The following is a 26007-nucleotide window of genomic DNA, read 5'->3' on the forward strand; positions in this document are numbered from 1 at the left end:
AAAAATGTCAGAGGTAAAAATGTCAGAGTTTAAAATGTCAGATGTAAAAATGTTAGAGGTAAAAATGTCAGAGGTAAAAATGTCAGAGGAAAAAATGTCAGAGGTAAAAATGTCAGAGGTAAAAATGTCAGAGGTAAAAATCGTCCTTGTTTTCACGAAGTGACGGTAGTGAGGAAAATCGTAACGCAAAGTGAATGCAATTCTTTTTCACTACCGTCACTTCGTGAAAACAGTGACGAAATGTCAGAGGAAAAAATGTCAGAGGTAAAAATGTCAGAGGTAAAAATGTCAGAGGTAAAAATGTCAGAGGAAAAAATGTCAGAGGTAAAAATGTCAGAGGTAAAAATGTCAGAGGTAAAAATGTCAGAGGAAAAAATGTCAGAGGTAAAAATGTCAGAGGTAAAAATGTCAGAGGTAAAAATGTCAGAGGAAAAAATGTCAGAGGTAAAAATGTCAGAGGTAAAAATGTCAGAGTTTAAAATAAAAACAAAAGCATGTGACAAGTTTGTTATGTTTACACCCGGGTTATATATCAGGCTTATCGAAAAAGAACAGCGAGGGATATTCTGCAGTCGTTATTTCACCGCTGTCTTATTGTATTGTATTAGTTAAGTCTTATTTTGAGCGTATACCAAGGTTGTAGTCTTGTAGAGGAATCATGTACTTTGAAGAATGCTATCAGTTGTCTGATGACCGCTTGCAAGGCGTGAAACTCGGACTACACCATCCATGTCCCATTAGTCTGCCTTATTCAATATTTATATACCGGTATATTATGTTTTTGTATAAGCAAATGGTACTGGTACACTGAGCAAACTTCTGGGGAAAAAGATTTCTAAAATCGAGAAGTTTGGCCATGTTTTATAGGCTGAGTTGTCCCTCCATGGTGTAATCATTAAATAAAAAGAAAAGTCAGTACAGCCCCCAAAATAGGATCAGATATCTATGAACCTTCCCCCTCCTACTTCTCCTTCATATTTGAAGATTGTTGGACATTTTAACTGCGTGGCAATGTCTACTATTATATGTAATTTCCAATAAATGCATATTTCCGACAATTCCACTTTCTTGAGGGCTTGGTATTTTGATACTCTGAAACAAGCAGAAAGCCATGTTATCAATGCTAACCGCACCATCACATTCCCGAAGTGCGCACGTTGCAATAAAATATTGTCGATTACTATTAGTCTGGGAGAAAATCAATAATCAACAAAGCAGAAAGCCGCCCATGTTACATCAATTAAAGAGAAGGTTGAGTTCTGGGGAAAGGTAAAAAAAATTATTTGTGAGCGTTCAATGCAAGTGTGATAGAACATCAAAGAAAAAAGTTATTCTCTGAAAATCTATTTTAAATGACTTCATATCCCAGATATAACAAGTAACATCTTTGTATGCCTGCCCGATTTGTATGCCATATGTTTGTGTAGTCCCATATCAATATCTTTCTGTGTACAGTGCTTGTTACTTTACCAAGACTGGGCAATTTTTTTTATCATTTTGATGACTCCAAAACCTTGCACTACACACCAATACTTACATGTTTATGCTAGATGATTAACCTTCTCTGATTGCTTCCACAAAAAAAAAAAATTTCAAAATCTATTTTCCACATTATATTATCCTAAGGACATGTACGATATACAACACATCCATTTAGAAAGGAATATAATAGACTAGCCCATGCAGTAGCTGTACGTCTTGACATTCTAATTCAATGAAAAAACCTTTACTTTTCAATCAGGGAAAATCATAGCTAAGAAGGAAAACATTATATTTGGTGAAAAATATATAACAGGGGAAAATTGTAACTACACGTAATTAATTTAACAATACTAAAATATAGCAGTTGACAAGTCAATTTCACTTAGGCGAAACCTTTACCCCAGAAAAGCATCAACTTATTTACGCAATTTGGGGTTCTGGTAATTGAAGTACAAAGGATAATATCATGTGAAGGATATGCTTCATCACTACAAACAACTGGGAAGGAAGCATCTATACATTTGATACTACTTGATAATCGACGTCACATAGTACGTAACGTCATCAAGAAAATAGCGATGCCCGTGCTGAGAAGCTGTACATCATTCTTGCATCAAGCCTTTCCTCCACCCTTTGGTAGGGAATCTTGTAGATTAATGAGTACAACAAATCTCTCAGAATAACTAAATTTATTTCTGTGGATGAGGTCTCCTTGAACTTTTACATTTTTACCGAGTTGCCATACACTTCGGGATGTGACTTTATGATGCTTCTTCCTTCGCAGTCTTGTTGTGGTATTTGAGGAACGTTCGAACTCCACGACGGCCTTGCTGTTTGCGTGAATAGGAAAGGGGAATATATATAGAGAGACATACAGACAGACAGAAAGAATGAGAGGGGGAGATAGAGAGAATGAGAGAAAGAGAGAGAGAGAGAATGAATGCAACATGTTGTCAAAGGAGAGATAACGACCAAAGACAGAAAATTGCAAAACATCTTCAGAGTATTCCCGTACGATATCTGAATTTTATCCAGTTACAGACAAAAACAAAATCTCTTCATTTGACAATATTATTGTAACGATATTAATTATTTAAAAATAATATCCAACAAAACAAAAAACTCAGGAATATTAAATCAAATTGTTATTAAATGGTATTACAGATTTGATACCTTCATACGCGTTCGTGAATATTTCCAGGGTACATGCTTTGCGAGTAAAAATTATTTTATATTAGACTATTTGGGATAAAACATGGGAAATACCTAATTTAATCAAACCCTCAATTATAATCTTTTCAGCTTTTTACTACACAGTAATAACCGGAACATATTGATTACATAGAGATTCACAAGTGTACTCTGGTTCAATATCAAACGCCTAAACCTACTAAAGCTATGAATCAATTCAACCAATTACTCCTGACGTAGGTGGACGAATAATACAAGCAGTAAACAGCAAACCAACAGAAGATTATGATACCGTGGGGCGATGGTCCATAGTTGTACATTCAATTTGCAATGGGCACCAACCCCAACCCCACCCACCTCCAAATGGATAATTATGTGATTTAAAGTAGAATTATAGAAGTGTGAAATGAGGACTGGAAAAATTGTGAGGCAGTCCAACAATTGGTGTATTTCAAATGGTAGCCGCAGGTATGTTCACAATGAAATTTTCTTTTAAGTTTTCGAAATTGTATGAAAGTAAAATTTAGATATGTACCATCTTTATTTTGTTCAGTATTCATAACAAATTTAGTACAAGAAGAGTAAGTACCTCTACTAAGAAATCCAGGTCCTCTGTCTCTGGGCTGAAGTCCATGGATTTCACATAGACAGTGTTGATGAGTACCGTACGCTCAATGTCATGGCCCTGTAGTCCCAATGTTTAATAAGTGGAAGAAAAGTGCAGAAAAAGATCGCATAGACCTTCGATAAATCAACTTAATGGCTGTTTTGTTTTTGTTTATAGTCCCGAAGAAATCATATTCAGATTACGTTCTACACTGCCAACAATTTATTTCAACATTTGGTGGACAAGGTTGTTGAAAATAAAAGTCTTTGCGATCGGCTTTAGGGGAAAAAGATTGATCAAGCTCTTATAAGAGATGAGTGGGGTGAAGATTAAAAGGGGAAACATACACACGGATACAACACGTACTTCCGAATCCACCTCCCCGACGCACCCTCGAATAATCGTCAAACTTTGGCTTTGTTCATACTAACAAAATAAAAATATGATGATTTTTTTCCCAATTTGTTGAAGAAATGTTAAATTGAAATCACAACTATTTTTTCTATTTTCCCATGGAAAGTTCTCACTGCTATAAAGTGTCATATGGAAAATGTTGTCCAACCCCCGCATATGTTCTTTCATACCTCATGAGATAATGCTGGTCAGTCACACTGAAAAATTAACTGCAGATCGGCTGATTCTTGTTCATTTGGGGGTAATGTAATAGTTTGTTCTGTATGTGTAGGTCTCTGGTGGTGACCTCGTCGATGTGACTTAAGCATCAAGCACAAGTAGACATTTAGTTATACATCAGTGAGTCATTTCGCCAGACGGAATCCACATCGACCTATTCTTAGCTGTTTAGGGTAATGATAATATGTTCCTTGTGTCGGTCTTTTTGGTGGAACTGAGGTTTTGTCCACACTGCCAAGACGACTCTAAACTCTTGGCCGCTCGAGCTGGGCAATGTTATTTTTTGTTCGGTCTGATGTCGTCGTGGGTTCTAGGACACCTACCCCCTGGACATCCAACCTCCGGATAACCACCCCCAGTCAACTACCCCCTAGGACAACTACCCCCAGACAACTACTCCCTAGGACAAGTACCCCGGACAACTACCCCCTTGGACACCTACCCTAGGACAACTACCCCCGGATCTACCCCGCGGACAACTACCCCCCTGGCAACTACCCTCTACGACAACCATCCTCTAGGACAACTACCCCACAGTCCGGGGTAGTTGTCCTAGAGGATGGTTGTCGTAGGGGGTAGTTGCCTGGGGGGTAGTTGTCCGGGGTACTTGCCCTAGGGATAGTTTCTGGGGGTAGTTGTCCGGGGTGTAGTCGTCCTAGAGGGTCGTTGCCCTAGGGGGTAGTTGTCCTTGGGGGTAGTTGACTGGGGGTAGTTGACTGGGGTGGTTATCCGGGATGGATGTCCAGGGGGTAGGTGTCCAGATACGGTCGGCGCGACCTCTGTCTCATTGTGTGACCAAGATATTTCATCTCAGTCCCACCACCACCAATCCGACACAAGATGGACACCAATCCGAACAATGTGGGCCATTGCAGGTAATGTTATCGTCCGTTCGGTATGAAATCAGTCAAGCAAGATTCAGTTGTGTTGGTGTGACTGCAAGTAGCAGGGAGGAATATTAGTTTGTAACAAAACAACTGACCTCTAGGAAAGCTCTTTTGACGTTCAGCAGTAGCATGCTGAAGATTCCAGTGAGATAATCTGCTACGTTCTTGATATCAAGCCGCCCCGTTCCAATATGATGAGTCTGGATTCCTACTCCCTCATTCTGCGCTAAGGACATTAGCTCATTGAAGTCAATCTACATGTCAAACAAAATGACATAAATCAGTAGTTCTTTTTTCTCTTTTGCATTATATACCTCACTTAAGCTGCGATAAACAAATGCGCTTTTTTAACGATGTAAATTGCAATATGCTATATGTTTCCTAGCTTTAAGTGAAAACGTACAGGGACCTCCTTGCCATTCATTACACATAAGAGAACAATAATAAGCAGCAGCCCTTTTTTGTTTTTTGCGTTTTACCGTGTCATATCTAAAAAAGCTATTAAACCGTCAAACCAACTCCTTTCCGACCGACCTACACAAATAAGGGCTAATGTAAATGATTGTTCGGTCTCGTATAGGTGTAACCGAGATTTTACTCCGGCCATCACGAGCTGCCCTATTTTTTAATTTCATTTAACAGATATTTCTTTCACCTTCTAAGGAGGGACTTTCCTGGTAACTACCCAATAAGATTTCAAATCTTTTAGATTTTACATTAAAATTTTGAGTAAATGTTGCATTACTGTATATAAGAAGGTACTGGAAAACTACAAATCTAAACATTATTTTTTTTGTCCTGCATAGCAATTGAAAGAAATTTGAGAGTAGGTCTAAAATGAAACGCAGTACGATGAGGAAAATGTGAAGAGAGCGGGACACTGGTATACAATTTGATGTTAAAGAGAGTATCAATTAAAAATTATTCTAAGTTAACCCATCGGTTATGGAAACCGAGTGATCACGGTATTCAGGTTATGTGAATGAGATCATTCTGAAGTCAAAGGGGTTAAGAAAAGGATGTACCTCTCCGTCGGAGTTGGCATCAAGGCTGTCAAATATTTCATCGACAGTCATATTTTCTCCGAACAGAATGCGAGCTTGGTCAGGTGTAAACTCCTCATTCTATCATGAGAAGAAAAGAGAAGAAAATATCAAAAATCGAAACTAAACGGAAACAGAATTACATGCGGCTTAGAACAAAGGATTTAGAAATTAGCTTATGAAAGGGTAAGCTGTCAGAAAGATGATAATTTTATCATTGTACAAAAAATATCTGGTTAAAATTACACTAACAATTGGCCTATCGAGTGAGAGCACTATAAAAAAAGGTGGTTACGACAGTAAATGCGCTTACATCATATAGAGGTATATAATTCCAGTGTCAGACTTTATATATAAGTGGGAGTATGAATCTCTGTAATATATATATGGTTTAAGAATAAAGACGTGGTTTATTTGAATAGTTTCCAATGTAATCTCTCCTTCACTTTTACAATTTTTTAGTCGGTCCTTGATTAGACGATTAGATATTTTAAAGTTAAAGACGATACGTACATTTTATAAATGTAATGCTTCCTGGGAGAAATTTCAATTATGAGCCGTGAAGATCATGCAGCTCTCACTAAGGAGCTACTCTGTTGATATGAAACAAAGAGCACTTATCATTCTGTGGTGAACATTTTTAATTTTCCTCATGCACTTTGGTATATCGTGTGATGTATCGTGATACGTACATTGTTGAAGACTTGCTTGAACGCGTTGATATTAATCGTAGTATCTCCGATACTATTTTGATCCAGAACCTTCAGAAATTGGGTCATGGCGTCTGTCACCAGGCGATGCTGTTTACAGTTCAAATCTCGCTTCTGTTTTATTTTTTCGTGAGCTCTAGATGAGGCCAATTAAAGGCGATACGAATGGTTAGATACATATCAAATAATCATACAAGAAACAAAAAAGTCATACTCGTTTGACATGCGTTGGACAGAAATCAATAATAATAATATAGAAGTCTTTTAGCGCTTTACAGATTAGCTCTCTGTAATAAGAAAGATGACTTGATATCTGATACCTATAGCCTGCCGAGAGTAATTTAAAATGTCTCTATACGCTCCCATTAAAGTATAAGTCATGTAGGCATGCTAAAAACGAGGAGAGAGATATATCGTATGTAAACAAATAAATGTTCATTGTTATCCATTTTACAAGGTTTTAGACAATTCGAGTTCTTTAACAATAACAACATTCATATAACACTTAATACTAGAGTCACCAGGCGTTGTAATGTTACTAACCAAAATGTTACTAGCCAAACTGCAAGAGAAGGCGCTCTGGCATTCGAGGAATTTTTCCCTACCGGATTCTCATTTACATCACCCGGGTAGAGGGTGACACATAGAGATCATGTATATATTGCCAAAGGACATTGGTGCCGCGGCGGGACTCGAACCTCGAACCATGTAATCCACAGTCCGATGAAAATTCGCAATGGACACGATAATATCCTATGTATACTGTCCGTCAACTTACCTGGCAAGTTTTGTATCTGGTATAGGTGCAATGGGGGCTTCTAAATCTGGATTGGTAGCCAGTACATGGGAGTCGTAATCACTGTACTGTTGGAAGAAGAGCAAAATACAATTTAGTTAGTTACACAGTTAGTTTGATCTCAAGCTAGGTCGGGACAACTTGCGAAGGCAACCTAAATGTAATTGAGAGGGCCTGACTCCAAAGATTAGAAACATTAAAAGTATCTGATCGAAAATATCCCCTATTTTAACAAGCATCGCATCCCTTCCGTTGTTCAACTTAAAAAATCGCCTCTGTCATTATATTTCAACCCTGGCGTGCGGCCTCGGTTAAATCTTACATAACTCTTGAAATTGTAAATGTGTCGGTTGAAATTATTTGTTATATTGAATGCCGGAGCATGAACTTACGATGATCATGCCAAAGGTTTTGTCGTTGAACATTCCAAACCTCTCCTTCTTTGTGAGGAGTTTGGCTGCATCCTCCAAAGGTTGCATCTTCTTCAGGAGAGCATCTTCAGGTTTCATAGAAAGCCACCACCCTATCAAAGCAGACAAAGAAGAGGTTCTTGTTTCATGAAACTTGTTATGAATAACAACTTACAATACATTCTATAATCGAATTATATGAAGCAATGTATATGTACAAGTAAATATACATTTGAGCATCTAGCGGTTTCTGATACTTTGTATTTATGATATTGACGTTATTCAAATCTCCTTTTATTATATCACGTTCTTTTTCCTCTTCCTTCACGCTCTCCCTTCTCTCCCACCTCTCTTTTTTGCCATTCGATTTTTGGAGCACATGCCCCCGTGCTCCCACCCCGCCCCCATAGCTACGCCACTGTTCGTTGCTACTCTTCGATATTCAACATTATTAATGATTATCAAAGCAGACAAAGAAGAGGTTCTTGTTTCATGAAACTTGTTATGAATAACAACTTACAATACATTCTATAATCGAATTATATGAAGCAATGTATATGTACAAGTAAATATACATTTGAGCATCTAGCGGTTTCTGATACTTTGTATTTATGATATTGACGTTATTCAAATCTCCTTTTATTATATCACGTTCTTTTTCCTCTTCCTTCACGCTCTCCCTTCTCTCCCACCTCTCTTTTTTGCCATTCGATTTTTGGAGCACATGCCCCCGTGCTCCCACCCCGCCCCCATAGCTACGCCACTGTTCGTTGCTACTCTTCGATATTCAACATTATTAATGATTATCAAAGCAGACAAAGAAGAGGTTCTTGTTTCATGAAACTTGTTATGAATAACAACTTACAATACATTCTATAATCGAATTATATGAAGCAATGTATATGTACAAGTAAATATACATTTGAGCATCTAGCGGTTTCTGATACTTTGTATTTATGATATTGACGTTATTCAAATCTCCTTTTATTATATCACGTTCTTTTTCCTCTTCCTTCACGCTCTCCCTTCTCTCCCACCTCTCTTTTTTGCCATTCGATTTTTGGAGCACATGCCCCCGTGCTCCCACCCCGCCCCCATAGCTACGCCACTGTTCGTTGCTACTCTTCGATATTCAACATTATTAATGATTATCAAAGCAGACAAAGAAGAGGTTCTTGTTTCATGAAACTTGTTATGAATAACAACTTACAATACATTCTATAATCGAATTATATGAAGCAATGTATATGTACAAGTAAATATACATTTGAGCATCTAGCGGTTTCTGATACTTTGTATTTATGATATTGACGTTATTCAAATCTCCTTTTATTATATCACGTTCTTTTTCCTCTTCCTTCACGCTCTCCCTTCTCTCCCACCTCTCTTTTTTGCCATTCGATTTTTGGAGCACATGCCCCCGTGCTCCCACCCCGCCCCCATAGCTACGCCACTGTTCGTTGCTACTCTTCGATATTCAACATTATTAATGATTATACTTACCATCGAAACAGTGAACTGGATAGTTGCACAAAACACCGCCGTCGATATAAAGATCGGTACGACCCAAGTATTGCCGCTTTACAGGAACGAAAACAACTGCGCAATAATAAGGTAAGAAACAACAACAACAACAAAACAAAACAATAGGGTGATGCAAATTTATTCATCTACTTTCACCATGTTCATGAGATATAAGGCTCGTTTAGATATGACACGTTGAATTATAACATATGGAAATAAGAAGCGTTTTACACGTTACTTCATCATTAAAAATATACGGTTTACCGCATCATACTTGAACGAGACTTTTAACGAATGAGGTTTATATAGGTCAATTACTAGACGTTGGTATAAACATGATCAACTGGAGTATTAAATATAATTACATCCCTCATACAGGAGACACGAAAACGTAGCATATAAGAGAGATTCACAATTGTACATTACTGTGAAACAATAGCACAGGGTATTTTGATAATAAGATTTACAGTTTGGAGCCCCCCCCCCCTACATAACAAAAAAAACAACAACACAATTGATGGCAAAATTTCACTTTAACTGTATCGTAATGTGAAAGATGATGTCCTTCAAGAGACATTTCTGCAAGGTTGTTCAAAACAAATGTGTTTGAAGTCGAATATTGATGCAAGAATGCAAAACTTAGGTTTTCTGCGTTCATGTTGATATTGTATTTCTTGAAAAATAAATCAGTGGATATATTTATTTGGTTTTGCATATCAACAGTTTTTAGAAGTTGTCGCGTAAATTCAAATGGTTTAGTTCTCACCTGGAGCAGACATAGACATCCTGACAGCTGTCCTTATTGGCATGTTGGGAGTGGTTTTGACGTGACAATATTCCTCCATCATCGTGGTAAGATTGGTAACCACCACGCATAGTTCTCTCCCCGTCTTAACATAAAGGTCCTATTAAAGGAAGCAAGGGACGAAAGAGTTGTTCGATTTTATAGCCGAGAAATTATTATAACTATCATTATAGAAACCAGAGATTTTTGTTTTTCTTGATCCTGAAAACAAAGTCTTGAATTCGTATTCTACAAAAAATTGACCCACTGCTGGGTTCAAGAAATGGATAAACTAGCGTCCCATAGTATAAACATGAAAATGCAAATCACTCATGTTTGCGAGTGCATTAGTGATTATACACTGCAGTTAGGTTATGTCACAGTCAGATAATGAAGAAGACTTGTCGAGCTCATTGTCCGTCTCGTTGTGGCTTAACCAGTGCACTACATAAAACCTGTACTATCTGTTTTTGTAAGACGGGTCAACAATATGAGTATTACATCGAGAAATTGACTACAAACCCGATCCAAAATATAAGAAGAGAAAAACAGAGTCGCGCAATCATGCAGGACGCCATTTGCTTTATTGGATGACGTCAAATCATGCAGTGCAATCAGCCAAACAATACAATTGTACAATGTGCGTCTCGGTGTGCGCATCACCATTGTAATGTCCTTGCCACATAATATAAGGGAGTTTTCGCAGGCTCAACGCGGACGGAGAATCTGCGGTTCGTGTGCAAAATCTAGAAGCTACTATAGTAACAGCGGAGTGACCGCGGAGGTCCTAGCGAGTTTTCGCTCAGAGACCGTCAGACCTTCTACGACGCAGGGGCACTGAGGGTTACGGTCGTCGCACACAGACCGCCCTCGTTACAATAAGCCGTTTCGCTTATCGGTGAACGCGTACGCATATTCCAGAGGTATTGTAATATAATTACAATAGGCAATTTTCGTAATGTAACCAAATGTAATGCATACTTCTTTGTGAAGTGCCTCGATACAAACTATTCCATTCACCTGAAAAGAATAATAGTACTTCAATAGACATAATCCAAACTTCATACATTAGTTGTTGCCATGTTTGACAAACATTAGGGAATTTTCGTCCTGGATTTCAGTACCTCATTGGTCACCCCGCTGTTACTATAGTAGCTTCTCGATTTTGCACACGAACCGCAGATTATCCGTCCGCGTTGAGCTTGCGAAAACCTACTACTGAAATCCAGAACAGTTTTTGGCCAAATTTACGGGCGTTCTCAATGACGTCCCAAGTGAATCAACAGCCAATCAGCGAGCTTGTACCAAAGATGTTTTATTACATGCGATGAGAACATCAGGGGACGAATTTCAACGCCAACGGCTCTTCGGTGAGTTTTTATTTCGATCATTGTTTCATAACTATAACGACAAGAATATGGATATAACATAAACTGTTTTAAAACTGAATAATGAATTGTTGAAATATGATGAAAAGCCGTTTTGTGGCTTGATCGAGTGAAGTCGTGTAGTCCCGTCTGTACTGTATTGCGTGGCAGGGCATTGGGGTTGTTGCGCGTTGCCGGTGACGTCAGCTCCTTCATACTATACGTACGCGTTCACCGAAAAGCGAAATCGCAGATTGTAACGAGGGCGGTCTGTGTGCGACGGCCGTTTTATTGAATGCTCCCGCGGCGTAGAAGGTCTTTCCGTCGCTGAGCTAGAACTCGCTATTAAATTAGGCCTACGCGTGCACAACTGCTTCTTTTAATACACCATGGTTGCCCCTCCGGTGACTTTATTTTGTCAAAAGTTTATGGTAAGGGCTTGGGTTTGCTTTTAGGTTTTTTGGGGTTAGATTTATAGTAGGGTACGGTTTATTGTTGAACCCAGTTAAGCCCACCGCAAATTATACGATCTTCATGCGATCCTATTTTTCGAAGAAATGGCACCAACATTAGATATATAGATTTACAAAAAAATACACACAACAGCAATCACCTTCTTGATTCAGGTTCTAAAACTGAATTGGCATCAAATTGAGCCGAAGTAGCCTTTTCTCCTCCAAGCAAGCTTGAAATCCGTTTAAATTTAAATTTAAATCATATGAACATTCAGATCATCAATAATTAGGATCTTAGAATTTGAATGCTCTAATCAAATGCAACTGCAAATTCTTCAAAAATCGGATCATAGTCAGATCGGATAGTATGTGGTGGACTTTTAAGGAATTTAGAAATGATCATAGATCAATTGTCGAAGGAACACGTATCGTACAACGGCCGACTTACCTTGAATGTGGCGTTTGGGTCTCCTAGCTTCTCAGCAATGTTCTCACCGAAAGACTGATAGGCGGTTCTTCCGGGATGCCATCCCATGTACCTAAACAGGTTGGGCACCAGGCTGCATTTTCCACAAGGTGCGTCTTCAATAAGAGAAACCACGTGAGGAGGAATACAAAATGAGTATATTGTGATTGTTTATTTTGTCGTTGTCACTTATTATGACGTGATGTGTTTAAATTATCTTGCGGATCACGCACATCGACCACTCATTAACCAACTCAGGAAATTCTAGAAAACGAAAAATACATGCAGTGCTGCACTTATAGGAGAAGATCGTAGTGTCTTTTGGTCATGTTTCCCTTCCGGTCCCCCACTTCTCTTTTCCCCTTGTGTCTTGCTGTTTCTACTTCCATTTGATGGTGGGGGGGGGGGGGCATAATCCCATGTGCCCCTGTAGCTATACCACTGCCTATTTTATCACTATTATATATTTCCCTAGAATCGATTCGATTTTATTTTATATTTGTTTATCTTACACGACCGCAAATACGTTCGGGGTGTTAACAGGGGGGGGGGGGGGCATTGTTGGAACAACGCAACACGTCACTGTAATGTTCCCAAACATCCTCCGGAAAATGCCGGACTAGGCTATTGAAACTGCTTGAAGTTGATTTCTCGAAAGTCTTTGCGATCGCACGTGTAGATACTCTAATTTGTTTCTCACCTAAGAGGTCGTTGAATTGAGGTCCATCTTTTATCATTGAGAGAAATTTGTTGGTCCCGTGGCCTACGGCGAGATAAGCAGCTGTCAGCGAACCAACGCTGGAACCAGCGAAACGACGAATCTTGCTCAAGAAGTTAAGTCGCTCCAACTCCTATTTGATACAAAGAATTAAAGAGCGTGCAGGAAATCTGATAACATTAGCAATAGTTTGTCGGCATTTATGGGTCATTTTAAAAGAATTTCAACACTTGTCCAATTTTCGTCAAATTTCGTTCGAATTCGTCTCACCCGGAGATCCGCTGCAGAATGTAACAGTCGAATTCGTCTTTGTAAGATCAATACCAAGGAAGTTTCATTAAAATCCATCGCATAGACAAGACGAGTGACGAATTCGAATGACGCTTTGACGACGTCGATTGCAAAATGACGCAATTTTCCGTTGGCAGCCGGGGATGACGAGATCAATTTGACTTTAACGAAATTGGATACAAAATTATGAAATTGATTAGAAAATGAATTATCAATGACGAAATAGACTATGAGACGTGCAAAATTAGGAAGCTTTCGGACGAAATAAAATTACAAGAGTACTGATTGAAACAAAGTGTTAAAATGGACAGGAAAACCTAATAGTAGTAGTACTAGTAGTATAGTACTGGTAGAGGTAGTTCTATAGTAGCAGGAATATTTAATCGCTTCTCACCATTATGGCGCCAATATAAGCATTTCCCTGGCTGCCACCGCCTTCCAAAACGAGGTTCTCATACGGGAAATCAACATCGTCAATGTCTTCAGCAATACTCGACGACGCAATTTCCTGAAATCCGTTCACAGATTGTTTTGGTTGATCGGTCGTAGTTGATGCGTCAACTTCGTCTAATTCTTTTAGAGCAGTGAGTCTCCTCCTGGATCTGGTAGTGAATTAGGATGAGAACAGATTTTTGTAAAGCCCTAAAAAAGTTTGTCGTGGTTTGAAAAAAAACACAGCAGCAGCAGCAATAACAACAGCAACAACAACAACAACAACAGCAACAATAGGGCAACAAATATTGATAACATGATAGCTGAACAAATGTATTTTTTTGTCATCTCAAGATTAATATTAAAAAACTTTCAATTTTCGAGACATGTTAAGATTGCAATCGACATATAGTTAAACCAGGGACTTGGGATCATAGCTAGTAGAGTCGGGATAGTTATGTCACCGGAATGACCTGGCTGGAATGCTCCCCAGGGAGTGGAGTATGTGCATACACTATGTGCGTGCGGGCAAGCCTAAATCCGATGACCGGGATAATAATACATCTGTAAAGCGCTAAGAGACATCGTGTATGTACAAATAAACGAACAAATGAACAAACAAAGAGAGAATAGATCATTATTTGTCTATCTAAAGGGAAAGGATACATTTGTGATATTATTAGCCCATGCAAATTATCATAGCGTTTTAAAACCAAGCATCTACCTACTTTGATGTTTGGACTATAGTGTTTTTATGGCAATCCTTTTCAAGTATAGTTTTCTTACTTATCAAATTCTGCCATATAGTTGCCATACCAACATAATGTTCTCGCACAAATAAATCTTTAAAATACCACGGTTTTGATTATAATCAAACTTTTAGCATCATTTTACTTTAGTAATATATCAAATATCAAATTCCGCCATATAGTTGCCATACCAACATAATGTTCTTGCACAAATAAAACTTTAAAAGACCATGGTTTTGATCATAATCAAACTTTTAGCATCATTTTACTTTAGTAATATATGTTTTTTTCAGTTTCTAATTTGAAATATTTGTTATTTTCTTAAATTCTCTGTAACCATTGCAACCACCAAAAAGGTGAGCATAACCCTAACTGAGAAGCAGGCGCGGATCCAGGGGGGGGAGCCGAGCGGGCCTTGCCCCCCCCCCCGCAAAAAAAAAGAAAAAAAAAGGAGAAAGAGAGAAGGAAAGAAGGGAAAGGGAAAGAGGAGAGAAAGGGAAAAAAAGAAGAGGAAGAAGAAAAGAAAAGAGGGAAGAAGTAAATCGGGGGGGGGGGGGCAAAAGGACTTGTCTTCCAGGCTGTTGCCCCCCCCCCAATCAAAAAATAAAAGAGAAGGAAGGAAAGGGAAAGAAAAAAGGAAAAGAGGAGATACAAGAAAGGAAAAAAGAGGAAGAAGAAAAGAAAAAAAGGGGATAACGACACAACAAATCGTCTTCTTTCTCTAATGATTTAATGAAACGTAAGCTTCCGCTTAGCGCGGGAGGGGGAAAAATCAATTCAGACGAGGATTATTTTTTGGGAACGGTACAACAAATCGTCTTCTTTCTCTAATAATTTATTGAAATGTCAAAGCTTCCGCGTTTCGCGGAGGAGGGAGGGGGAAACTCGCCCCTCCCTGCACCCACCCACCCCCAATTACGTCACTGCTGGTCACCATTACGAACCAATATTTGGCTCACATGATTTCAAATTTTGCCCCCCCCCCCTAAGAAATCCTGGATCCGCGCCTGATGTATATACAACGGCAACAGTTTCAATATAAAATGTAAGTTCTTCTTACTTAAATCATTGGTCTGGAAACAATTATTTGCCCATTGTTGTGTATTGTATTACATTTTCACTGACAATGAATTCACATTGTAATGCAATTTTCAAGTTTCCCAGGAGGGGAACAGAAGATTGATATTGTTTAGTTGTACGATAACATCACTCAGTTTGATTTGATTTGATTGGAGATATATCTCATTAAAAACAGAGTAAAGGCTATACAGTTTCAAAAAAACCTACACCATTAAACATCAAGCTCACTCACACATGATTTATTGCGACACTTTCAAGGCTACTTATTATTTCAAGTTCATGTATATACAAAGGGCAACAGCTTTAATATTAAACGTTATGAAATCAATGGTCTGGAAAATGTTAATGCCCATCGTTGTATATTATACAATATTTTCCATAACGATGAATATACATTGTATAATGCAATTTTCAGGAAAACCATACTTGTCATTACTGTTATATTTGTTATATGATACTAAAGCAAATCGTTTCACTTATCGATAAGATAAATCAATGTGAAGTACGTGTCAAATAATGAAATCATTACGTGCTATTTTTAACCGGACTAGACATTTGAAACGTATACAAAATATATACACTATTGACAGCAAGCAAGGTTTTTAAACAAAGAATTCAGAAATTGAACAACATTGCACATTTTAGTCTACACGGCATGCTCTACACCCTTAGTTGGACTGTAAACAGTTGTCTTCTTTTCACCCTTTTCTTTTCTTCTTCCTCTTTTTTTGTTCCTTTTTAGCTCTCCTATTTCCCTTTTCCTTCTTTCTCTCTTTGTTATAACGGGAGCGGGGGGAGGTAAGGGCCCTTTGCCCCTCCTCGATCCACCGGCGGGATAATTGCAAATGATATCCCCTTTCTTTTCTTTTCTTCCTTTTCCTTCCCTTTATCTCTTCTTTCCCTTTCCTTCCTTCTCTCTTATTTTTTTATTGGAGGGGGGGGGGGGGTGCAACAGCCTGGGAGGCAAGGCCCTTTCGCCCCCCCCCGATCTCCTTCTTCACCCGTTTCTTTTCTTCTTCCTCTTCTTTCTTCTGGCGCTACACCTTTTACAAAAACAAAATGCAAAAATATCCAAAAAGAGAGGACTGCAATGGGGAACTTTGATTTAAGCTACGCGACCATTATTCTCTCATTTCCTTTCACATTGTATCTCATAACCATGAGAATTGCCAAGCTATTCTATACGTTATTTCGTTACACGAACACACACAAACACACTCACACACACACGCACACACACACACATAACCTGCACGAGTCTACAAGGTGTGAGAAAACTCTGATTCAGGAAAGAATGCAAGGGTGAAAGTAAAAGCGAAAAAGGTGGACACTCTCACATGGCTTCCATGGATGCCGTCTTTGTTCTCTTTTTGCCTTCTTCTTACTCCTTGACCGTTCACGCATATTTTTTTTTTAGCCATATATAGTACATGTGCAAGCACGTATACCCAGGGAAGAGAAGGTAATAGAAAAGGGAAAACAAAAAAATACATAAGGAGAGTGCAGAGGATATGGAGAAAGAAAGACAAAGAAATACATAAGAAATACATAACGGAAGGGCTTTTAGGCACCAAATTACGCATCTAGGGACCCGCCTTAGGCCCCTTGGTTGAGTCCAGAGGGCAGAGCCCCCGAAAGCTCAAGGACTTTAGGCATTTAATTATGGCCAGATGAGCAAACAGGGGCCTGCTTAGGGCCCTTGGTGGGTTCCAGGGGGTAGAGCCCCCGGGAGCTCATGGAAAAATACTGCTATTTTAGCAATACTTGTAAATCACTGGTATCAAATTAAAAATAACCCATGTTTAAATTGTATTGGGGGGGGGGGGGGGTTACTGCCCCCCCCATCAGTACGCCAGTGAAAGAGGCGGAGGTGACGGAAGGGACTACCCCCATAAAGCTGTATGATAAGTCTTATATGTAAACCCCTCACAGGTTTTTGAAGTTTTGTTGTGTTACAAAATTACATTCTTTAGCAAAACTACAGCATAAAAACAAGCAATATACTTTTTTCACGTTTCACTTTTACTTTGCCGATATATAGTGTTTAGTCCGAAGGGTTGTAAATATTTACTAGGTAAATTTTAGGAAGTACTGAGCAGGAAGGGACTTCTTAAAAGAGCGAGCTGAATATTCATTTTTGGAACACTGATCTATTTCTATAACTTTTAATCTTGTTAACATACAGTGTAATTTGTACATACGTGATACAAACAGAATACATATTTTCTTCAATATTTACTTGTATATTTTTATGGTATTTTGCGAAGGAGCGTAGCGACCGAGCGAGAAGATTTTAGCATATCTATTAGTCTAAACGATGTACTCTTGGGCCCACCAGAGCCTTAAAGCGTGTTGCAGTCTTTAGTCAGTATTTGCTATACATTTTGTTGGTGTGCACTTTTTCAAATTATCCATGGGGGGCGATCCCCCTTTAGAAAATTGAAGGAACACGTGTACCCCGTCCTTCCATCTATTTTGTGTTTTGCTAAAAAAAACTATCCACAAAAAAGGACTATGTATGCCCCTTTTGTAAAGCGACCTATCAATATTAATGTTCACATATCAGTCCTATTTTGGATTTCCCTCCTCCCGTCCCCCCCCCCCCCAAGAAAAAATAGTATCACATTGTTACATGTCTGCACAATATATATTGATGTGTCAACCTTACGAAAGTGGTGTTTTCATAATGATTATTGACCTCCTTTTAATTTATATTTATATGGAAGACTTAAAAAGACAACTATTTACAGTCCAACTAAGGGTGTAGAGCATGCCGTGTAGACTAAAATGTGCAATGTTGTTCAATTTCTGAATTCTTTGTTTAAACAACTTGCTTGCTGTCAATAGTGTATATATTTTTTATACGTTTCAAATGTCTAGTCCGGTTAAAAATAGCACGTAATGATTTCATTATTTGACACGTACTTCACATTGATTTATCTTATCGATAAGCGAAACGATTTGCTTTAGTATCATATAACAAATATAACAGTAATGACAAGTATGGTTTTCCTGAAAATTGCATTATACAATGTATATTCATCGTTATGGAAAATATTGTATAATATACAACGATGGGCATTAACATTTTCCAGACCATTAATTTCATAACGCTTAATATTAAAGCTGTTGCCCTTTGTATATACATGAACTTGAAATAATAAGTAGCCTTGAAAGTGTCGCAATAAATCATGTGTGAGTGAGCTTGATGTTTAATGGTGTAGGTTTTTTTGAAACTGTATAGCCTTTACTCTGTTTTTAATGAGATATATCTCCAATCAAATCAAATCAAACTGAGTGATGTTATCGTACAACTGAACAATCTCAATCTTCTGTTCCCCTCCTGGGAAACTTGAAAATTGCATTACAATGTGAATTCATTGTCAGTGAAAATGTAATACAATACACAACAATGGGCAAATAATTGTTTCCAGACCAATGATTTAAGTAAGAAGAACTTACATTTTATATTGAAACTGTTGCCGTTGTATATACATCAGGCGCGGATCCAGGATTTCTTAGGGGGGGGGGGGCAAAATTTGAAATCATGTGAGCCAAATATTGGTTCGTAATGGTGACCAGCAGTGACGTAATTGGGGGTGGGTGGGTGCAGGGAGGGGCGAGTTTCCCCCTCCCTCCTCCGCAAAACGCGGAAGCTTTGACATTTCAATAAATTATTAGAGAAAGAAGACGATTTGTTGTACCGTTCCCAAAAAATAATCCTCGTCTGAATTGATTTTTCCCCCTCCCGCGCTAAGCAGAAGATTACGTTTCATTCAATCATTAGAGAAAGAAGACGATTTGTTGTGTCGTTATCCCCTTTTTTTCTTTTCTTCTTCCTCTTTTTTCCTTACTTGTATCTCCTCTTTTCCTTTTTTCTTTCCCTTTCCTTCCTTCTCTTTTATTTTTTGATTGGGGGGGGGGGGGGCAACAGCCTGGAAAGCAAGTCCTTTTGCCCTCCCCCCGATCTACTTCTTCCCTCTTTTCTTTTCTTCTTCCTCTTCTTTTTTTCCCTTTCTCTCCTCTTTCCCTTTCCCTTCTTTCCCTCTCTCTCTCTCCTTTTTTTTGGCGGCCCCCCCCCCTGGATCCGCGCCTGCTGTCAGTTTCATGGTGTCATAGTCACAAGAAGAAAAAAATCAAAGAATAAAAAGAAGAAAATGGAAATAACAAGAATAATTCCGAATAGAAAAAAATAAAGAAATCTTTTTGAAGTCGGTGTATAGCGTCTTTTTTTTCTCGGTGCAAATAGGGTATTACCAGCAACAGATCAGCCTCCTAAATACATACATGTATATTTATCTATTGACACTGTCTAACGGACCATAACGTTTTTGAATACCATCGTTTTCCCATTGTATTGATGTTGACTTACTTACCTTTAGAGGTTGGCTTGACAATATACTGACATTTTTGTATGGCAAGGCCATTTTATTCATGTAATCTGACATCTACTCTTTAAGGTTCTATTTCATAACAAGCTCATTATGGTGTGCTGTATCATGTTCATGCTATTTTATGACCTTGTTTGAATTCACATTCTCTCAGTTTCATGGTGCCATTTCATGGATCGATAATCGCAAGAAGAAAACATGAAAGAAGAATAAGAAGAAAACGGAGGATAACCCAGAATAGACAAAAATAAAGCAATCTTTTTGAAGTCGGTGTAGGGTCAGTTCTTCGGTGCAACTAGGGTATTACCAACAACAGGTCAGCCCCTATATACATACATATGTACATCCATTGTCTGTGTCTAACGGACCATAACATTTTTGTATACCATCGTTTTCCCATTTTCCCATTTATTATTATTAATCTCGACTTACTCTACAATGCCAGCAGGTGCTTCAATACCTGTAGATATTGGCTTGACAATAATAAGAGATTGTATGACAAGGCCAATTTCTCATATCCATCCAACCTGACACCTACTTTTTTAATTTCTATTTCATAACAAGCTCATTATGGTGTGCTGTGTCATTTCCATGCCAATCTATGGCATCGTTTTACATTCTTATTCTGTTAATTTTATGGTCCCATGGTTCCACAATCACAGCCCAAGCAAAGTAGCGTAAGAAGGATTGTACGAAGTGAATGACTAAATTCCATGAAATTAGAAAGACACGTACATGAGTGATAATACGGCTGACCTACACAATATATATTCCACAATCAATCCTATTCATAGTGCCCTTTACTCACCTTTCATGTAATGGATGCACTTAGCAAGAGTACAAAGTTGTCGTTTATATTGAGTTCTATTAATTAATTAAACTTTATGTTTTTTTTAAAAAAAAATCGCTAATTTGGTCTACTCTTCACTTTCCCAAGGGTATAGCTATAATCATTATAAACAATAATTATAATAATTAAACCTTTTTGTATAGCGCACAACACAGAGAATAGGATACAGATAGAGTGGAAATGGTGCACTGGGTTCATGATTGTGAGATCTTACAAAGTGGTAAATAGATATGTTTCAAATAACTTCTGAGCTTGCCATACGTTTCTAAATTTCTAAATACTGGCGTTCATGTGGGCCCTGCAGTCGCTATAACCCCATTATTGTCATTCATACCTGGATCGAGAGAGACACTGAGGACAAAACACCTCAATAACTGGCAAATACACAACCTATTTCTTCACATATCTAGACTCTCATGTAGCGATTTTTTCATTTTCAATCACTGGACCCAACACGTTATCTAACCCTAACCCTACCCTTAACCTTACACGCGAGTGTACCCTAACCCTACCTCCTGTATCTCTGTATAAAGCCCGGGGCGATTGTACCCAGAGCAAATGTCGACCAACAAGAACATATTAACCGTCGTCCACAATATAAATCTGAACCATTTATTTTTCAATACAACATTGCTAATAAATTCATTTATTCGATATTGTCGGCAGTGATTCTGACAGTACCTCGAACTTATACAAATAGTGCTTACCTGAAGTTATTTTTCTCGACAATAAGGCAATGGGAAGTCCTACGAACGTGTTTCCCGCCTGGTTTCTTTGGAGGCTCTGCGGGAGGCTTTGCCTCAGTCGATACATCCGATCCCATTTTTTTTTTTAGAGATTAGGAGAACTTCTGACGCCCACTTTTGCTCTCCGAGATTGAAGTGATAGGCTGTACAAGTAACAAGTCCTTCATTTACACGTGAAACATGGACCTGTAAAGTAAATATGCTTCAAATGTTACGAAGCGCTCCCTATTATACGCGGGAGGTAGAGGTTATCCGAACAAGGCAAATCATGCCTGAGTAATCTTGTAGAATCACAGAGGCAACAACTGCAGGGACCTGCGGGAACTCACAATTGAAGTGGTTACAATTGTTTTCCTATAGAAAAATCACGACCTTGGGATCGTTTGATGAAACCAACTCCATGACAGCCATATCTTTGTCTGCGACTTATACGGAGATTTCCAGAAGCGGACAACCCGTTAAACAAAACAATGATAAGCGAAAAGTTAAAGAATTTGTTTTCGACGCCGTAGGCTACAAAAATATAGTCTTTGTCCCGATCCATACGATTTGTATAAAGGTGGTAAATCAAGTCTTTATTAGAGATCATGTTCACAAAAAACAGGCCCGTCAACCCAGTGGGTTAGGCGGCAGGTTATAATGAACAATACATACAATAGCAAAGTACATTAACAATAACAATACAAGTTACAGTGTAATAATATATGTGATAACAAGGAGCACCGGGATAAAGAGAGAGGAAAAAGGAAGATGTGAAAAGGAGAAAAGGAGAGGAAAACAGAAGTGGTATAGTACAGAACAGGGTAAAAGGAGAAGATTGTAACATTATGGTGAGGAAGCTAGAAGATCCCCATACATGATACATAAATGAATAGTGTATAATTGAATCGAGATAAATTGCGTATTACGGTAAATATTGTCATTTTGGTACAGAATGGTTACAAGTTCATACGATTTGTATAAGAAACCTTTCAACACTAAAATATCTGGAATGCTATACAGTGCGTTCCAGAAAAAACGAAACCGAGAAGTATCGATGTTCTATCATAACTTAATCACAACTATAATTAATGAATGATATATATTTGGAAAGCTTAGAGTCTCCTCTTTCATGTGGTGCTACTCAGATAATATAATAATACTTCACGCATGAGTGATTAAAAGCAATTTGAAGGAAGGAAACCAAAAAGACATTTGGCGGGCGGTATCTGAATTTCGAAGAAAAGTTCGCATTTCTAGAAAGTTGAGTTTCTGCCCTTTCATATGACACCTCAATCAGGAAAAATGAGCGAGGAATGACAAAGTTCTGTTTGTTTAAAATAGTGCTTGCATTTCCATAATTTTATTAAACGAATTCGTTTTCACTGGCTGCCTGCCGTATTATTATTATTATTATTATTATTATTATTATTATTATTATTATTATTATTATTATTATTATTATTATTATTATTATTATTATCATTATTATTATTAATATTATTGCCAGTGGGGGGGGGGGGGGGGGCGTCGAACACTCTTGTGCACGTCATGTGATTCCTGACTGAATTAAAGGTTTATAATTATGATTGCAGCATCAGCTAAGTCCAGCATTTTGTGTGCCAATATCTTAAAAAGAGAGTGCAATCGCCGAAATTTATTGTCATGGTATGTTAATTGATAACGTAGATATTTTAAGTTTCTCTTCGATTTCTGCGATTTTGTAAGAACTATGGTACTTTTGTTTTCAGCGCTCCTAAATAAGCGATAATATGAGTAGTTGTAAATTGTCTAGATTAGTGCAAATATCAAAACACTTCTTTGTTATTCAATAATTATTTTTGATGATTCTTAATTATTAATTTAATGTAATAGATCATTGAGTTTTAAATGGGGCCAAACTTGACTACATAAATTAACATACGTTAAACTTACATAACAATGTAAGAGAGATTGCTTTTCAGGATAATACAGTTTAAGCTGTCTAGACGTTGCTTAATGCATTCGTATTGGTATTATCTTCCATCTGAGAGTGATTATAGACGTTATTTATATGGATAATAAAGATATAGCTGTCCGGGTCTTTAAAGATAATGCTTCAAAACGAATCGACCAAGCTGTTTATTTCTTTATTCATGGTCTGTTTCTACTGTTTATCTATTTTCATAGCCAACCCTCGAAAACGAATTTATTATGCATTTCACAGAGGAAAGTTTGAATAGGAGAAATATCTATATATATATGTATGTATACATATATATACGAATTATTTATTGGGCTTATTTTGCTATCCAATAGATCCGTACAATATGGCACAGCTTTAGGGGCCTGGCAGAGCCCCTGCCGGGGGTTCCGGGGCGGAGCCCCAGGAGGCTCTCGAGTTTATTTCACTCTCAAGAGAAAGAGTCTCTAAGATATAATAAAGAGGTTATTTCTTAAATGAAATGAAAGGTCTCTTGAAAGTAAAATAGCCCTTTCATTTCAATTATTGAAAATAAACTCTTACCCATACTTGATATTTAAATTGCACGGCTCCTACTGTGTGCTTTTTTGCACTCTCCTTGATCTATAAAGGGTGCTTTCTTTATTTGATCATCAACAAAAGCAAAATGCTAGGCCATGAACTTTTCGAAGAGTGACCAGATTGAAAGTATGCTTAAATGGGGGCTTTGATGTATGCAGAAAAAACAGGATTAAGATCCCATGCAACGCTTCGAAATGTAAAAGAAGAATAAGAAAAATAAAGTTGAGATTCGACCTTTATGTCTAGACGTTGCTTAATGCATTCGTATTGGTATTATCTTCCATCTGAGAGTGATTATAGACGTTATTTATATGGATAATAAAGATATAGCTGTCCGGGTCTTTGAATATAATGCTTCAAAACAAATCGAACAAGCTGTTTATTTCTTAATTCATTGTCTGCTTCTGCTGTTTATCTATTTTCATTGCCAACCCTCGAAAACAAATTTATTATGCATTTCACAGAGGAAGTTTATATAGGAGAACTATATATATATCTATTTATATATGTATGTATATATATATATATATATATATATATATATATACACATTTTTTATTGGGCTGATTTTGCTTTCTAATGGATCCGTATAATATGACACAGCTTTAGGGGCCTGGAAGAGCCCCTACGAGGATGCTCTCGAGGTTATTTGACTTTCAAGAGAAAGTGTCTCTAAGTTAACAAAGAGAGGTTACTTCTTAAATGAAGTAAAATGACTCTTGAAAATGAAATAGCCATTTCATTCCATTTTATAAATGAACTGTAATCGATTCCTTGATATTTAAATTGCACTGCTCCTACTGTGTGCTTTTTTCACACTCTCCTTGATCTATAAAAGGTGCTTTCTTTCTTTGATCATCAACAGAAGCAAAGTGCTAGGCCACGACCTTTTCGAAGCGTGACCAGATTAAAAGTATGCTTAAATGGGGGCAATGATGTATGTAGAAAAAACAGGATTAAGATCCCATGCAACGCTTCGAAATGTAAAAGAACGATAAGAAAAATAACGTTGAGATTCGACCTTTATGTCTAGACGTTGCTTAATGCATTTCGTATTGGTATTATCTTCCATCAGAGAGTGATTATAGATGTTATTTATATGGATAATAAAGATATAGCTGTCCGGGTCTTTGAATATAATGCTTCAAAACGAATCGAATAAGCTGTTTATCTATTTTCCTTGCCAACCCTCGAAAACGAATTTATTATGCATTCACAGAGGAAAGTTAATAATTAAACATATGGGCGCAGACCAAGATTATACCCACTCAAGTGTGAATTTGGCGCATCTTCCCTAATCTTCTTTAACCAGGAAATGGACTTCATTGTAGCCTTAGGACAGGATGGTGACATAAAATTGATAAAAGAACATCATAATCAGATTATCCGCCCCCGGAAACCCCATGATTTTATCAACTTGTATCATACTGGTCTTTTTCCTTTAGGAACTACGATTGACCTTTAACACGAATGTCGGCCATTTTTTATTTGGCCAATATGGCCAGCATGACAGCCCCAAGGAGACCTGTAATTGATAAAAGAAAATCATGATCAGATTCTCTGACCCAGAAAACCCCATAGATATATACTTTTATCATACTAGCCCATTTCCTTTCGTAACTACACTTGACCTGTAACTCAGATGGCGGCTATTTGAATTTGATCAATATGACCAGTATGACCCGAGAAGATCTCAAATTGATGAAATAACACCATAATCAGATTCTCTGACCCCGAAAATCCCATAAATATATATACTTTTATCATACTAGCCAATTTCCTTTCGTAACTACACTTGACCTGTAACTATCAGATGGCGGCCATTTTGGATTTGACCAATATGACTAGTATGGCAGCCCCAAAGAGACCCCAAATCGATGAAAGAACATCAT

The 26007-nt window shown here is 37.8% G+C and overlaps 1 protein-coding gene across 1 annotated transcript; it reads right to left on the minus strand.

Annotated features, from left to right (window-relative positions):
• Positions 1–1724: 1724 nt before the first annotated feature.
• Positions 1725–21832, minus strand: LOC115926126. Its single transcript, XM_030990640.1, has 13 exons — positions 21574–21832; positions 13759–13966; positions 13056–13206; positions 12338–12471; positions 10050–10188; positions 9263–9358; positions 7742–7872; positions 7332–7417; positions 6536–6689; positions 5826–5924; positions 4896–5054; positions 3263–3358; positions 1725–2312 (listed from the first exon to the last, which is right to left on the minus strand). Exons 1-13 carry the CDS (start codon positions 21687–21689, stop codon positions 2244–2246), a joined length of 1638 nt encoding a protein of 545 aa, XP_030846500.1. The 5' UTR covers positions 21690–21832; the 3' UTR covers positions 1725–2243.
• Positions 21833–26007: the final 4175 nt, after the last annotated feature.

Source organism: Strongylocentrotus purpuratus, unplaced genomic scaffold (genome assembly GCF_000002235.5).
Source record: "Strongylocentrotus purpuratus isolate Spur 01 unplaced genomic scaffold, Spur_5.0 spur5_scaffold_19, whole genome shotgun sequence".
Taxonomy (NCBI): domain Eukaryota; kingdom Metazoa; phylum Echinodermata; class Echinoidea; order Camarodonta; family Strongylocentrotidae; genus Strongylocentrotus; species Strongylocentrotus purpuratus.